We start from the raw sequence: 17,916 nt of genomic DNA, 5'->3' as shown, positions 1-17,916 counted from the left end.
AATGGACTGCTAAGTTTGCCAGTAAGCTGTGTGTGTAAATCATTATAGACTGTTACATGAACCTCAGCGGTGCTGTGGACAGACAGTGTGAGCTGTTTACATATAATTGGATAGACCATACCATAAAATACATTTTGTCAAGCAATAATGAGCTTCACTTCAGTTAGCACAGTATGTCTCTGGAGAAAATACTTTGTTTTGTTTAGAACATAGAACATTACAGCGCAGTACAGGCACTTAGGCCCAAAATGTTGCGCCGACCTGTGGAACCAATCTGAAGCTTATCTATCCTACAGTATTCCACTATCATCCATATGCTTATCCAATAACCATTTAAATATCTGTAAAATTGGCGAGTCTACTATTGCAGACAGTGCATTCCATGCCCATATTACTCTGAGTAAAAATACTACCTCTGACATCGGTCCTATATCTATCACCCCTCAATTTAAAGCTATGTCCCTTCATCTCCATCCGAGGAAAAAGGCTCTTTACTGTCCACCCTATCTAACCCTCTGCTTATCTTATATGTCTCAACTAAGTCACCTCTCAACCTTCTCTCTAAAGAAAACAGCCTCAAGTCCCTCAGCCTTTCCTCATAAAACTTTCCCTCCATACCAGGCAACATCCTAGTAAATCTCCTCTGCACCCTTTCCAAAGCTTCCACATCCTTCCTGTAATGCGGTGACCAGAACTATACACAATACTCCAAGTGCAGCCGCACCAGAGTTTTGCATAGCTGCAGCATGTCCTCATGGCTCCGAAACGCAATCCCTCTACCAATAAAAGCTAACAGACTGTATGCCTTCTTAACAACCTTATCAACCTGGGTGGCAGCTTTCAGGAATCAATGTACCTGGACACCGGGATCTCTCTGTTCATCTACACTACCAAGAATCCTACCATTAGTCAAGTACTCTTTATTCCTGTTACTCCTTCCAAAGTGAATTAGATTCATAGAGATGTACAGCATGGAAACAGACCCTTCGGTCTATCCCATCCATGCCGACCCAGTTATCCCAACTCAATCTAGTCCCACCTACCAGCACCCGGCCCATATCCATCCAAACCCTTCCTATTCGTATACCCATCCAAATGCCTTTTAAAGGTTGCAATTGTACCAGACTCCACCACTTCCTCTGTCAGCTCATTACAGCTCTGGCAGTACCACACTGTGTGAAAAAGTTGTCCCTTAGGTCCCTTTTATATCTTTCCCCTCTTGCCCTGCACCTAGTTCTGGACTCCCCCCAAACCAGGGAAAAGACTTTGTCTATTTATCCTATCCATGCCCCTTATAATTTTGTAAACCTCTATAAGGTCACCACTCAGCCTCTGATGCTCCAGGGAAAACAGCCCCAGCCTGTTCAGCCTCTCCCTATAGCTCAAATCCTCCAGCCCTGGCAACATCCTTGTAAGTCTTCTGAACCCTTTCAAGTTTCACAACATTTTTCCGATCGGAAGAAGACCAGAATTGCATGCAATATTCCAGCAGTGGCCTAACCAATGTCCTGTACAGCCGCAACATGACCTCCCAACTCCTGTACTCAGTACTCTGACCGATAAAGGTAAGCATACCAAATGCCGCCTTCACTATCTTATCTACCTGCGATTCCACTTTCAAGGAGCTATGAACCTGCACTCCAAGGTATTTTTGTTCAGCAACACTCCCTAGGACCTTACCATTAAGTGTATAAGTCCTGCTAAGATTTGCTTTCCCAAAATGCAGCACCGCAAATTTATCTGAATTAAACTCCATCTGCCACTACTCAGCCCATTGGCCCATCTGGTCCTGATCCTGTTGTAATCTGAGGTAACCTTCGCTGTCCACTACACCTCCAATTTTGGTGTCATCTGCAAATTTACTAACTATATCTCTATGCTCGCATCCAAATCATTTATATAAATGACAAAAAGTAGAGGACCCAACACCGATCCTTGTGGCACTCCACTGGTCACAGTCTAAAAAACAACCGTCCACCACCACCACCCTCTGTCTTCGACCTTTAAGCCAGTTCTGTATCCTAATGGCTAGGTCTCTTTGTATTCTGAGAGATCTAACCTTGCTGACCACTCTCCCATGGGGAAACTTGTCGAACGCCTTACTGAAGTCCATATAGAGCACATCTACCACTCTGCCCTCATCAATCCTCTGTTACTTCTTCAAAAAACTCAATCAAGTTTGTGAGACATGATTTCCCAAGCACAAAGCCATGTTGACTACCCCTAATCAGTCCTTGCCTTTCCAAATACATGTACATCCTGTCCCTCAGGATTCCCTTCAACAACTTGCCCACCACTGATGTCAGGCTCACTGGTCTATAGTTCCCTGGCTTGTCCTTACCACCCTTCTTAAACAGTGACACACCACATTAGCCAACATCCAATTTTCCAGCACCTCACCTGTGACTATCGATGATACAAATATCTCAGCAAGAGGCCCAGCAATCACTTCTCTAGCTTCCCACAGGGTTCTCTGATACATCTGATCAGGTCCTGGGGATTTATCCACCTTTATGCGTTTCAAGACATCCAGCACTTCCTCCTCTGTAGATGTCACCATCCATTTCCTGAGGGTGAAAAAGGATATGGAAGATATAGAATGTAAATGCAGATGCAAAATACTAGTTTAGTATCTTTCTCATTTTCTGCAGCTCCACACAAAGGCCGCCTTGCTGATCTTTGAAGGGAGTAAAAACAATGACTGCAGATGCTAGAAACCAGACTCTGGATTAGTGGTGCTAAAAGAGCACAGCAGTTCAGGCAGCATCCAAGGAGCTTTGAAATCGACATTTCGGGCAAAAGCCCTTCAGTAGGAATAAAGGCAGAGAGCCTGAAGCATGAAGAGATAAGCTAGAGGAGGGTGGGGGTGGGGAGAAAGTAGCATAGAGTACAATGGGTGAGTAGGGGAGGGGATGAAGGTGATAGGTCAGGGAGGAGAGGGTGGAGTGGATAGGTGGAAAAGGAGATAGGCAGGTAGGAGAAGTCTGGACAAGTCATGGGGACAGTGCTGAGCTGGAAGTTTGGAACTTGGGTGAGGTGGGGGAAGGGGAAATGAGGAAACTGTTGAAGTCCACATTGATGCCCTGGGGTTGAAGTCTTCCGAGGCGGAAGATGAGGCGTTCTTCCTCCAGGCATCTGGTGGTGAGGGAGCAGCGGTGAAGGAGGCCCAGGATCTCCGTGTCCTCGGCAGAGTGGGAGGGGGAGTTGAAATGTTGGGCCATGGGGCAGTATGGTTGATTGGTGTGGGTGTCCCGGAGATATTCCCTAAAGCGCTCTGCTAGGAGGTGTCCAGTCTCACCAATGTAGAGGAGACCGCATCGGGAGCAGCGGATACAATAAATGATATTAGTGGATGTGCAGGTAAAACTTTGGATGTGGAAGGCTCCTTTAGGGCCTTGGATAGAGGTGAGGGAGGAGGTGTGGACGCAGGTTTTACAGTTCCTGCGGTGGCAGGGGAAGGTGCCAGGATGGGAGGGTGGATTGTAGGGGGGGGGGCGTGGACCTGACCAGGTAGTCACGGAGGGAACGGTCTTTGCGGAAGGCGGAAAGAGGTGGGGAGGGAAATATATCCCTGGTGGTGGGGTCTTTTTGGAGGTGGCGGAAATGTCGGTGGATGATTTGGTTTATGCGAAGGTTGGTAGGGTGGAAGGTGAGCACCAGGGGCATTCTGTCCTTGTTACGGTTGGAGGGGTGGGGTCTGAGGGCGGAGATGCGGGATGTGGACGAGTTGCGTTGGAGGGCATCTTTAGCCACGTGGGAAGGGAAATTGCGGTCTCTAAAGAAGGAGGCCATCTGGTGTGTTCTGTGGTGTAACTGGTCCTCCTGGGAGCAGATACGGCAGAGGCGGAGGAATTGGGAATACCAGAATAGCATTTTTGCAAGAGGTCGAGTGGAATGAGGTGTAATCCAGGTAGCTGTGGGAGTCGGTGGGTTTGTAAAAAATGTCAGTGTCAAGTCGGTCGGCATTAATGGAGATGGAGAGGTTCAGGAAGGAGAGGGAGGTGTCAGAGATGGTCCAGGTAAATTTAAGGTCAGGGTGGAATGTGTTGGTGAAGTTGATGAATTGCTCAACCTCCTCGCGGGAGCACGAGGTGGCGCCAATGCAGTCATCAATGTAGCGAAGGAAGAGGTGGGGAGTGGTGCTGGTGTAATTATGGAAGATTGACTGTTCTACGTAGCCAACAAAGAGACAGGCATAGCTGGGGATTGTATGTGTGCCCATGGCTACCACTTTGGTCTGGAGGAAGTAGGAGGATTCGAAGGAGAAATTAAGGGTGAGGACCAGTTCGGCCAAACGAGTGAGAGTGTCAGTTGAAGGGTACTGTTGGGGATGTCTGGAGAGGAAAAAACAGAGGGCTTGGAGGCCCTAGTCATGGCGGATGGAGGTGTAGAGGGATTGGATATCCATGGTGAAGATGAGGCATTGGGGGCTGGGGAAACGGAAGTCTTGGGGGAGGTGGAGGGCGTGGGTGTCGTCTCGAACGTATGTGGGGAGTTCCTGGACTAGGGGGGATAGGACAGTGTCGAGGTGCCCTATTCTCTCTCGTTACCTTTTTGTCCTTAATGTATTTGGAAAAACTCTTTTGATTCTCCTTAATTCTACTTGCCAAAGCAATCTCATGTCCCCTTTTTGCCCTCCTGATTTCCCTCTTAAGTAAACTCCTACTGCCTTTATGCTCTTCTAAAGATTCACTTGATCTATCCTGTCTATACCTGACATATACTTTCTTCTTTTTCTTAACCAAACCCTCAATTTCTTTAGTCATCCAGCATTCTCTATACCTACCAGCCTTTCCTTTCACCCTGACAGGAATATACTTTCTCTGGATTCTCGTTATCTCATTTCTGAAGGCTTCCCATTTTCCAGCCGTCCCTTTACCTGCGAACATCTGCCCCCAATCAGCTTTTGAAAGTTCTTGCCTAATACTGTCAAAATTGGCCTTTCTCCAATTTAGAACTTCAACTTTTAGATCTGGTCTATCCTTTTCCATCACTATTTTAAAACAAATAGAATTATGGTCGCTGGCCCCAAAGTGCTCCCCCACTGACACGTCAGTCACCTGCCCTGCCTTATTTCCCAAGAGTAGGTCACGTTTTGCACCTTCTCTCGTAGCTACATCCACATACTGAATCAGAAAATTTGCTTGTACACACTTAAGAAATTTGTCTCCATCTAAACCCTTAACACTATGGCAGTCCCAGTCGATGTTTGGAAAGTTAAAATCCCCTACTGCAACCACCCTATTATTCTTACAGATAGCTGAGATCTCCTTACAAGTTTGTTTCTCAATTTCCCTCTGACTATTGGGGGGTCTATAATACAAGCCCAATAAGGTTATCATCACTTTCTTTTCTCTCAGTTCCACTCAAATAATTTCCCTGGATGTAATTCCGGGAATATCCTCCCTCAGCACACCTGTAATGCTATCCCTTATCAAAAATGCCACCCCCCCTTACCTCCCTTTCTGTCCTTCCTGTAGCATTTGTATCCTGGAACATTAAGCTGCCAGTCCATGTTTCTGCAATTTTTATGATATCCCAGTGCCGTGTTTCCTGTGCCCTGAGTTCATCTGCCTTCCCTGTTAGGTCCCTTGCTTTGAAATAAATGCAGTTTACTGTATTAGTCCTACCTTGTCCCTGCTCTGCCCTGACTGTTTGACTCGCTTCTGTTCTCAACTGTTCCAGTCTCAGAATGATCTCATTCCTCACTACCTCCGTGGGCCCCAACCCTTCCCACCTTACTAGTTTAAATCCTCCTGAGCAGCTCGAGCAAATCTCTCTGCAAATATATTCGTCCCCTTCTAATTTAGTTGCAATCTGTCCTCCTTGTACAGATCACTTCTACCCCAAAAGAGATTCCAATGATTCAAAAATGTGAATCCTTCTCCCATACACCAGCTCCTCAGCCATGCATTCATCTGCTCTATCCTCCTATTCCTGCCCTCATTAGCTCAAAGCACTGGGAGTAATCCAGATAGTACTACTCTTGAGGACCTCCTTTTTAAATTCCTGCCTTCAGAATCGCAACCTTTTCCCTTCCTATGTTGTTGGTTCCAATGTGTACAATGACCTCTTGCTGGTACCTGTCCCCCCTTGAGAAAATTTTGCACTCTTTCTGAGATATCCTTGATCCTGGCACCAGGGAAGCAACACGCCATCTGATTTTTCGCTGCTGGCCACAGAAACGTCTGTCCCCTAACGTAATTGATCTCTTGGAACCTGAAGTTACCCCTCATTGCATTAGAGCCAGTCATGCTACATTCCCCTGTGAATCGATCACCCCCGACATTTTCCAAAACAGCATACTTGTTTGAAATGGGGATAGCCACAGAAGACTCCTGCACTAACTGCCTATCTCTCTTACCTTTCCTGGAGTTAACCCATCTATGTGACTGTATCTGAGACTTCCCCCCTTTCTATAACTGCCATCCATCACATACCGCTGCTGTTGCAAATTCCTCATTGCCTCTAACTGTCTCTCCAACTGATCCATTCGATCTGATAGGATTCGCAACCAACAGCATTTATTGTAGATATACTCCTCAGTAACCCATAAACTCTCCTTAAACTCCCACATCTGACAAGAAGCACATATCATTCCACTAAAGGTCACTTTTGCTCTTTCACAGTCTACAGACCCAGAAAATAACATCGTCTGCAAAACACTGCCCCAGGTTAAATGAATAGTTATGGCTAATATTTTAAGTTTAATCAAGAGACATATCTCAAAAAAAACATATAGTCAAGAAAGAACCCACTCTACTCACTGCTGCAGACTTTTTGTAGGCCACACTTAAAACAATTCACTTATCTGTTTCTGTGCTATGACTTCGCCCAAACAGGTCCTCCAAGATCAGTTGTAAATTTCAGTTTGTCAATTTTTCCAGACGCACTCCGATGTCCAGTGATACAGGAGTTCACTGTGGTGTCAGTTTCTTTCTCTCAATAACATTTTGTCAAAAGCCTTTGATATTCCTTGTGAATTGTCCTGATGAGCAGAAGACTAAGTTAGGAGAGTAACATATATACTCTGTGAAGAGGGCTGATTAGCTGGCAAGTAGATTCTGATTGGTAGAGAGGCCGGAAATACTCCAGTTAAAACTTGGTTCACTTTTCCAATCATCCAGGTTGATTCGGATCCTTCAAGGCAATGAAGTGAACCAGGGAATAGGTGTCATTTACTTTGCTGAATTGAGACAGAGTAGTGTGTGCATTCTTTGCCTGCAAGGAAAAGGGCCCTGTGTATTAGCATATGTAACTTTCAGTACATGTGGGTGTGCCACAGCTTGAACCCACTATACCTGTTCAATTTCAACAAAGTAAGTGGAAGCCATTCACTGGTTAGTTTTTCAGGGCAGTACCTTGACTAATCAGATTAACCTGCTTGATTCCAAAGTTAAATAAAACTTGGAAGTTAACTATCAGTTGTTATTAACTGGTGCACTCTCTGTTACATGCATGATTGGTTGACAAATTATTTCTAAACCTATTAGCTCTCATGTAGTGTAAACATTCTTTTTCCTTTACTTTGGTATTTCTTACAAATTGCTCTGAAGTGTGCCAGATGAAAAATTGAGCTCTGTACCACCAAATAATTAATACTATAGCGAGTTCAATATTCCACCAGAGAAAATCTCAGACTTCAGTTTAATAAATTTGCTAATATATGAGCCATGAAAGGATGTTACAAAAACGGTAGTACTTCAGTGAAGGGAACCTGTCATACATACCCAGTCTGCCTTGAGCAATGCTGATATAGAGCTGGGCTCTTAAAGGCTTCGACAGAGCTATAGCAAGTCAAGCTTCTCTTTAAAGAAAATCGCAATGTTAACAGGGCAAAGAGGACTAAAAACTAAATGTGTCCTTGTCAGCATCCCATCTATCTTGAGTTTGCTGCTCTGCAATTACCTGGAGTAGAGGGAAATATTTGGAGAGAACAAAATGTGATTTTCCAAGTAAATGGTTACGGTAAATTTACCACTGTAAACGACATGACCAGCTGTCCCTAGTAGCCATACACACAGATGATGGGGACCACAAATTCGACTGGGCCAACACACTGATCATAAGACAAGCCAAACAGAGGACGGCCAGAGAATTCCTAGAAGCATGGCACTCATCCATGGATTCTATGAGCAAGCAGATCGACCGGGACCCAACATACCGGTTATTACAATGAACAATCGGAAGCAGCAGGAACAGAACTAAATAAATTCCAGAGGACACAGTACAGCAGCACTTCACAGGAGGCTCCAAAACACTAAAGCTGTCACCCAGACAGGGGACAAAACGTCAGCAAATCAACTTTCCAGCTCAGTGAACACACCTACAACCACGACAACTGGCACTGGAGCTACAAATCTTTACACAAACCTTGAATTGTAAACTTACACCAGCCGAAATGTCGGAGTTTATGACAGAAAATGTTATAACGAAACAGCACCAAAAATGTTTTCGGCCCATTTTGCCTATATGGATGCTTTGAAAGTGTTATCCAGTTTTAATCCCACTCCTCTGCTCTTTGTATTTCTTTTTCAGTAAGTAGTGTACTAAGTTACATTACGCAGACACCATCCATCAACGCTATTCACCTTAACACACCGAACAGATTGTAATTCATTTCATGAACATTGATAACTGTTTGAAACCTAATGCAAACTTGGTGGCATTTATTAAATACTTCAGGTGTCCGTGAATTACTCTGGAGATTTTCATTTGATTGAGATTGAATTGCTAAACTAATTCTGAAATGGGTTGCAATACAAAATCATTTTCTTTCCTTTCTGAAAATCTGCCATTTAAGTAAATTGTTATCCGAGTACATTAATTTTCCTCAGGAAAGCTGCAGGGTTTGTCGGGATTGAGCTGTACAGGTGTCCGAGCTGGTAATAGAAAATGCCAGAAATAATCAGCATCAACATTGAGGAAAAAGAAACAAAAATTCACATTTGTGTACAGCTTCTAAATTCAGAAATGTTGTCACAACTCAGCTAGATGGTGAATGAAATACTGGAGCCTAGTCTTTCTTCACCTGCAAACCTTTTACTTGCAGAACAAACATTGGACAACATCCACCTCCAATCAGGATAAAATACTTTTTAAGTCTGTTCCTATGTATGTGTATATTTAGTGTATACAATGTATATAATGAATACACATACGTATTAATTTTAATTTACCATGTTATGGCATGGTAAATTAGATGGATAGATGGCTGAAACCTGACCATCTGACTCCGGTAGTGACCCAAATGAGTCCCTAGTTAAGACTCACTACTTGAATAGGATTAATATCCAATTGGTACCCACTTAACAATGATGAAGGATATGCACCAAACCTTTGCTCAGTCTTCCCTCCTTTACTGCTTAATCCCTGTATTTGCAGTACAATATTGGAAGTGTCTTGCATGTACCAGTACAAGTATGCTTTTCCTGTAATTCTAGAAGTGATGGTATAGAATTACGAGTGGACTGTTTACCTTCCTTCTAATAGATAGCAAGAACATAAGAATGGAAGTATGTTATTTTGCCTCTTGACTGCTTCAGAAACAGAGTCTTACAGCATGGAAAGCGGCCCCTTGACTGATCATATCTGCACTGGTCATCAAGTACCCAACTACGCCGGTCTCATTTTCCAGTCCTTGCTCCATAACCTTGAATGCTATGGCTCTTCAAGTGGTCATCTAAATACTTTTTAATGTTGTAATAGTTCTTGCCACTACCACCCTTTTCAAGCAGTGAGTTCCAGATGCTTAGCACCCTTTGGGTGATAAAAATCCTAAATCCCCTGTAAACTTCCTGCCTTTTAAGTGTAAGCCCTCTGATTATTGATCCATCTACTAAGGAGGAATGTTTCTTCTTATTCACCTCATTTAATAGTCTAAGACTTATCTCTGCATTACTTACCACACCAACTTTTGTGTCATTTACAAACTTTCTGATTAAACCTTCTATATTATATTTAGAAAAGCAAGGGACCCAGCACCAAACTATGCAATACGCCACTGGACCCACTTCCAATCACAGAAACAACCTTCAGCCATCGCCTTCTGCCATCAAACCAAGTTTGAATCTAATTTGAGAAGTTGCCCTGGATCCATTGGGCTCTTATTATCTAGATTGATTTCCCACGTGAGAAAGTGAGGACTGCAGATGCTGGAGATCAAAGTGAGACCCTGTTGAAAGCCTTAATGAAGCCTCCATGTAAACTATATCAATTGCACTACCTTCATCCAGTCAACTAATCGCCTTTTTGAAACTCTCCATCAAATCTGTCAAATATGCTGTCCACCTGACAAAGCTGTACTTGAATATGTTTGATTAATCCTTGTCTGTCCATGTAGAGATTAATTTTGTCACTCAGATGTTTTTTCCAATAGTTTTCCTCCCATTGTCCTATAGTTTCCCAGTTTCTCACTGCTCAATGTAGATTTTTGATTCTTCCAGTCCACTTTGGCCAGATCCTGTCTTGTTTTATTAAAGTCAGCCTTCCCTTCTCCCCCCAAAAAAAGCCATCCATGCCTTTTTCCATGCCACCGTTGAATCTTACTGAGTTACGGTCACTGCAAGCACAGTGCCTGGCTTTGTTTCTTCAATTTAGGTTCAGCACTGCCTCTTGTAGGACTTTCTACACACTGACCTAAAACACTGCACCCCTTGCTATTGAGTCTTCTACCACTGAACCTCCTCTTTCCTTTCTGCTCCCATTTTGTGAAGCTAGCCTCTGAGTGCACTCCTAGAGGAACAATACCTGTCACCATTCTTCACCACAATCTGTCCTTGAGAGAAATTCATTCTGAGGTGCTTCTGACTGTCTGCCTGCCTCCCTATTTTTTTTCTGACTGGTGATCGATCAGCCATTCCCTCCCTCTCTGCGTTTCCTTACACTGCTGGTTGACCATGTCTAAAAATGAGTTATCCACACTTAGTCTCCCCCACACACTAGTAGCCAATGAAAGCTTCAAAGCCTGGTTTTCAACCAACTGAACCAGTGACACTTCCTGCAGATGTAGTAATCCAGACCCTCGGGTATTTAAGATTTGCCACATGCAACCTAGAACTGAGTTCCCCTGACATATCTTGCATTCAAAAACTCTTCACTTAAATGTAAGCCAAGTATAAAACTAATTAAGCTGCTTATAAAAAGCTCGAACCCTTCACTTGCCCTAATAAAGTGGACATTCATTGTATTCGATGCTAATCTGTGACTCGACTCCAATTATCCATCATTTCCCTGTGTCTCTTCACAGTTTCTGTTAACAAAATCCCATCAATCGCAGGTCTAACAATAACAATTGATCAAGCATCAATTGCTGCTTGCCACAGAGCGTTCCAAACATTTACCACCCTTTGATGTGAAGTGTTTCTGATGTTTCAAGTGAATATATAATTAGCTATGTTTTTCGAATGCTAGCTTTTATTTATATTCAGACATGAAAGCGTAGTTCTCAGAAGTTTGATATGACAGGATGTTCCTTGGCACGGTTACCTATTATTTCGTTGCTTTCTTTCCAAGCTTTTGAAAACTCAGAGTGCTAAAGGTCATGAATGGAGTTGTTGTTCACCAGATGCAATGTGGAAATATCAAGACAAATAGTGAATAACAGCTTTCACAGCAATGTGAGAGTGCAGTACGGGAACAGGGGCAGCTCCAGGAGGGCTTTAACTGAAAGTGAAGACGCACATTGGACCGGCATTTCTTTAAAGCAATGCATCAGCTTTTTGGCCACTTGTTTTTTTTTTGGCAGGTACTAAGGACTTGAGGGTTCTGTGTCTGCTGTCAGTTAGCTTCCTCATGTCATTTTCCATATAGCCACCCAGCTCTGAGCTGACATGGCTCGTTAAGAAATCAACCTGTAGCCAACGACTACCTATAGCAAGTCATGGGAGCAGAAGCAATGCAGTTGTTGCCAGGAATGAAGACAGGATTGGAAAAGGTAGTGACAAAACCAACAGAGTGCAGCAGCAGAACTGGAGGAAATGCAAGTTTGGATTTACTGTAAACCTAACAAAACTCTCCCACTCTGTGTTAGGTTACGTTCCTCTGTAAAAACTGACTAGTTCTCATCTACCTCACTCCCACTTCTTCAGTTTATCCTTCTTCCAGCTCTCCTACTTCCAACTCTGTGGCTGAGGAGACGTTTTGTTATGGTTTATAGATTTAATGCTAATTTCTGCAGCACAGTCCCTTGAATTATTTTTAATTTATATAGAGGAGTGAAGAAGTTTGCAGTGATGAAGTACAAGTCAAATGTTAGCATAGTTTCAAATCAGAGATAGGAGGACAGTTATGGCAGTGTTATAATCTCATTCACTGAGAAAGGACATGATTCCAGATTTAAGTTTCTGATTCTGGTTTCTCATTTTAAATTGCAAACTCTTTCCTAAAAACTGCTTTGCAAAATGTCAAACTTGTATTATTTATGGAAGCTTTTTAAATTCTTCAGGATTTATGGGCCGAATGTTTCTCATTGATAAAGGCCTGGATTGTTTTGCTTTGAAGCTTGAATTGATGCTGAATCATTGTTTCCTGCCACCATCACTAAGACAAGCCACATCACAATGTTGTGGGGAGAAATGGAGAAAATCCAGGGCAACTGAAAATGGTATTGTCTTTGCCGCTATCAGCTAAATTCCAGCAGGAACTCCCATCACCTATTCTGTGGTTAAATCATCTTGTTTCAAGAGTTACCACCAAAATATGCCTACATCCTCCTGCTGAATTGTGAAAGGCTCACTGTAAGCTACCCTTAAAATCAACACTCAATCTTCCACAGAATAGTATTTTAACTCATTCATGCTGATGAACAGGAGGCATGCATGACTGGCTGTTCATATAGGCCAGTGGCCTCTGTGTTGGGCAGTTGACATAAACAAGGCGTTAGCACTAAAACTTACTGTTCAGTAAAAATTTATGAAGGAGAAAACTGTCAATGGAAAGAGTATTTTTGGGTGCAATTTGTAGGGTATTGAATCTCATTCTATAATAGATACTGTATTATAGATACTTCCAGCTAGACCACATTGGCAGGGATGTAGATCCGCTCCAGGCTAAAATAGATGTGGTGTCTTGGTCTGGATTGTAGTACAGTAATGTGAAATTTTGGTCTGTACTGTACTCTGGTTGTGAACTGTACTGCACTTGGGGGTGTGGTTGCATGCTGGGTCACACTCCGGGTATGGCTCTGCGCTGTACTGCATGATGCTACAGTGTGTAATACAACTTTTGATCTATGTCTGCAGGTCGAAGAAGGAACCAAAGATGTCATTTTGGGGTCTTTAATTGCTTTACTCGTGGCAGAAGGTGAGGACTGGAAACAGGTCGAAATTCCTGTTGAAACAACAAGTGTTCCATCACCCGTTCAGAGTGCTTCTGCAGCAACGGAACCAGCAGCACCTCAGGCATACAGCTCCAGCGTAGTACAACCTGTACCTGGCAGAAGAGAGTAAGTATGCAGCAGCTGTGTCTGCTAACTTTGTATATTTTGTGCAGTACATTCACAAAAGTCTATTTAAACCAAAATTAAAAGGCTTTGAACTCAATAAATTCTTGAAATTTCTTTGCAGAAAAGACTTTCTTTTATGGCACCTTTCACAACATCAAAACAGTCCAATGCTTTTTTTTTTCTTCCGCTGGCAGTTATGCACTTTTGAAATGTAGTCACTGTTATAACACAAGAAATGTGCCAAATTGTGCACAAGAAGCTCTTACAAATAGCAATTTGATAATGCTGAAAATGTGTTGCTGGAACAGTGCAGCAGGTCAGGCAGCATCCAGGGAACAGGAGAATCGACGTTTCGGGCATAAGCCCTTCTTCAGGAATGAGGGCTTTCCTCATTCCTGAAGAAGGGCTTATGCCCGAAACGTCGATTCTCCTGTTCCCTGGTTGCTGCCTGACCTGCGCTGTTCCAGCAACACATTTTCAGCTCTGATCTCCACCATCTGCAGACCTCACTTTCTCCAGCAATTTGATAATGACCAGTTAGTCTGTTTAGTGATGTTTAGTTGAGTGAGACCTATTGGTGGAAACAGAGGAGTAGTCTGCTGCTGCTCCTCAACAGTAATGAGGACCTTTCTTCACATCTCAATCCAAAGATGATGCTTTGGACTGTGCAACTCTTGTGTATCTCTAGCCCGGAGTATCAGCCTGGATTATCTGGCTTTTCTTTTAATGTTAACAGAACCCGTTTGAGCCCAGCTGCCCGCCAGATCCTGGAAACACACGGGCTTGACCCGAGCAGCACAGCCCCGACTGGACCACGAGGAATTTTCACAAAAGAGTAAGTATAAAACTGTTTGGAATAGATGTGTGTTGTTGAGGTTTGATAATTTGGCTATGTTGCATATAGACTGCTGGCAAAACTGAACATATGGACATGTACAGTGCTGGTAAATGAAGAGAAATGTTAAAGTGTGACTGCAGTGTAGTTGTAGATATATAAAAGTTTTAAGTAATATCATGCTAAGAAGAGTTTTAATTGCTTGATAAGACTGCCAATGTGTAAAACCAAGAAACTGCTGCTTAGTTTTGAACTGAAATAGTCACTTGTTGGTATTGCTCGTGAGCGAGTTGAGTTACAGATAAGGAAAGCAACTTGCATTGGCAGTTTGTAACTGTGATTGTAAAAGTAGGTAATGTAAAATAAGAAGAAAGAAAAAGACAAAGACTGTCTGCTGCTGGATTTCAGAGTAAGCAGCAAAGTACCAAGGTCAGGACGTTGAGAACGCAGAAGTTGAGAGAGAGGGCAAACATGAAACCAGAGGCCAAAGCTATTGAGCATGGAGCCAAGGTCTAAATAATTGCAGAGGTAAGCATAGAGCGTAGCAAGACATCTGAAGGTATGCATGTGGTTCTGTGGCCAGACAGATGGCATAACCAAAGAAGCATTGGAAACATAGAAGAGGCTAGAATCAGGAGCTGGAAATGAAGGCAACCAAAAAGACTTGACAAAAGTCCTGTATAAAAGGACCGAGAGCATGAGGTGGTGAGTCTAAAATTGACCCATGAAGCCTGGACATAGATAATGATAACAAATTGACAAAAAATTACTTGTAATAGATGTTGAAATCTTTCCTAGAAGTAAAACATTCAACTGTATGTAGATTGACCAACACTTTGAAACATACTGTATCAAGCCACCAAGTGGTCAGTTCACACTACATACTTACACAGAACTGAGTATATCCATAATTTCTATTCTAAAGTTTTTACAGAGTAGTGGCAATGTATTGATGTTTTGATATAATCGTATATGGACATTGCAAGTAATTCTTAGCTGAAGATATGGAGTTGATATTTGGGAAATTGTGAAAATGTGTCATACGTAATTTTATCCCTGCTTTGATTTTATTTTTAATTTGTCCATGAAAAATTTGTAATATACCAGGCACAGCCTAAATATATTATCTTTTGTTTCACAAAGAGTAGCAAATTAATGAGTGCACAGTTTTCTAATGTGCAGTTGGGACTTAAACAACTTAGATATTGGCTGATTTGAAAATTGTCTGTCAGTCCTCTTTACTGGTAGAGGCAAAGCTCTCTGTTAATCCCTGTGTAAGTAAATTTGTCACTGTTGACACCAAGAGACTTTTTTTCCAATCCTTTTTAGTAGCGCACACATCACTTCAGGATAATGTAAATCTCAGATTCGAATTCCATAATTCAAATCACTTCATTATAGTCAGTGGTTGCCTCCTTGCAAAGATGTCACTATCATTTTTGTTTACACTCTGTTCAGATGGAGGCTAACTAGCTTTTATAAGACCCACCTTACCTGCAACTTGTCCCAATGTCTCTTTAATCTGATGCCTACCCTCCTACACTGGCTTTCTATTCACATGCTCAATTCTTCCGTATCGATGTTCACCAACCCATGGGACTAGGAGTAATCCTCAGACTACTGTTTTAGATTCTTGTACCGAGCTCCCTGTGATTTGCTTACAGTACCTCACCTCCATTCCTACATATGTAATTGGCACCAAAGTGACCCATAACCTCTCATTGATCACATTTTCCCCAGAAGAATGACTTGCAACCACTCCCTGGCAATATGCAAGCAACATACTGTCACGTTAATGGCCACAGAAGTACCTGTCTGAACTCCTATGGCATCCTATATGACGAAAGCTCTGGCACTAAACCCCTACACCCAGGCCCTGGACTGGACAGCCATTCTTTTTCTGTCTGTATACTTCTAATCTGTGATGTGACCACCTCCCTAAATATGCTATCCTTTGCCTCGTTGACTCACATCAGTGAGACAAGCAACTGCTTGAGTTCTGAAACCCAGAGTTCAACCTTGTGCAGCCAGTGATAGTTCACACATACTGCAAGATTTGGCCAAGCTGACCTGCCATTCTACAGGTTTAAAAATTATTGCTTAAGAGTAGTAGAAAGTACTCACCAGTACTCACCAATTAGCTGCATTCCCTCGTACCAAACAAAAGCCAACCTCAGGAGGTAGTACCCTGTACAGACTACCCTCAATGCCTCTCTAACAGCTCCCATCTTATGCTGCTTTCAATGTGCAAACACGTCTGTGGCATTTATTTGTAATTTAGATTCAAGGCTCAGGTGTTAGTAAGCACTGAAGCAAGTTCTGATTCATTCTGGAAATAACAGTACTCACAGGTCTGCATGTGGTGTTAAAAGGGAGGCAGGATTCATGGCCAACGACCATAAACAAATCTGATTTTTTTATTTTCTTTTTAAGAACTGTTGAAGTAGCAGTTGGAACAATATTTTAGGGTAAATCACCATTGGCCCTTGGATTATGCCTAATTGTTTGGAAATTAATATAGAATTTTTATAGAAAATTTAGTTTTTTGTGGGGAAAAAAAGTTCTTGCTATCTTAGCTGACATTTGAAATGCAAGCCATCTGTGTGTTTTGCCTTGTACATTTATAACCAATTGCTGACTTGAATCAGCATACGTTGATGCTAATTTGTCAGTCACGTTGAAAAGCAATGAAGATTAGATTAGATTAGATTAGATTACTTACAGTGTGGAAACAGGCCCTTCGGCCCAACAAGTCCACACCGACCCGCCGAAGCGCAACCCACCCATACCCCTACATTTACCCCTTTAACCTAACACTATGGGCAATTTAGCATGGCCAATTCACCTGACCCGCACATCTTTTGGACTGTGGGAGGAAACCGGAGCACCCGGAGGTTCATGAATTTCTCATTAGTCAGTTTTTGTCTGTGCCCTTAGTGAAATTTGGTGTGTTAGTTTATTTCTCTTTTACCTTACATCAAAGAAGAAACTAGGAATCTCACCACAACAATGTAGAGGCAATGAGCACATGTCACGTCTGACCTCAAAAGGTCCTGGTACCAATATCAACTTTCAAAATGGAAATCCTCTGCAGTATGAGAGGAGTGTGTGTTATTGGCTGCATGATGGTTTAGAACAATGGACAAGAATTATTCAAGAAATAAACATTTTGTTGAAGTTCTTCATCTTTTACTCATCAGGACAATTCACAAGAAATACCAAACTAAAGGACAAGCTGCATTTATAATGTATGAGAGGGGAGTGCTAATTGGTTGGCAGGTAGACTTTGATTGGTAGAGACATTACCATAGAGAATGCAGAAATCATGATGACTCTCATACAACAAATGTGGTAGTGGTAGTTTAGCGCACCAACCTGTACTCCACTGAAGCCAGGTGCCAACTGTCAGACTTGACCCTCAACCATGACCTCCCCTCCCATCACCACCTATCGTCTCCCAGACCATCCACAACCTCATCACCGCAGGGATCTCCCATCCACAGCCTCCAAACTCATAGTCCCGGAACTCTGCACCGCCTGGTTCTACCTCTTACCCAAAATTCACAAATCTGACTGCCCGGGTCAACCTATTGTCTCAGCCTGCTCCTACCCCACCAAACTTATCTCCTCATACCTT

General features: G+C 42.7%; 1 protein-coding gene across 4 annotated transcripts in view; it reads left to right on the top strand.

Moving 5' to 3' along the window:
• The window catches only part of pdhx (pyruvate dehydrogenase complex component X), a 219,183-nt gene that overhangs the window by 85,259 nt on the left and 116,008 nt on the right, over positions 1-17,916 (top strand). For 2 of the 4 annotated variants that reach the window (XM_043706270.2, XM_043706268.2), the window contains exons 4-5: positions 13,242-13,444; positions 14,181-14,279. In XM_043706270.2, coding sequence (XP_043562205.2) covers positions 13,242-13,444; positions 14,181-14,279 — 302 coding nt within the window. Of the gene's footprint in view, positions 1-11,655; positions 11,981-13,241; positions 13,445-14,180; positions 14,280-17,916 lie in introns of those variants that run through there. The other 2 variants (XM_087996783.1, XM_043706271.2) reach the window with 2 other exon arrangements.

This window comes from Chiloscyllium plagiosum, unplaced genomic scaffold (genome assembly GCF_037043375.1).
Source record: "Chiloscyllium plagiosum isolate Xiang-an unplaced genomic scaffold, Cpla_swu_hap1 HiC_scaffold_18, whole genome shotgun sequence".
Classification (NCBI taxonomy): domain Eukaryota; kingdom Metazoa; phylum Chordata; class Chondrichthyes; order Orectolobiformes; family Hemiscylliidae; genus Chiloscyllium; species Chiloscyllium plagiosum.
This window is presented reverse-complemented; position numbering and strand designations above follow the sequence as displayed.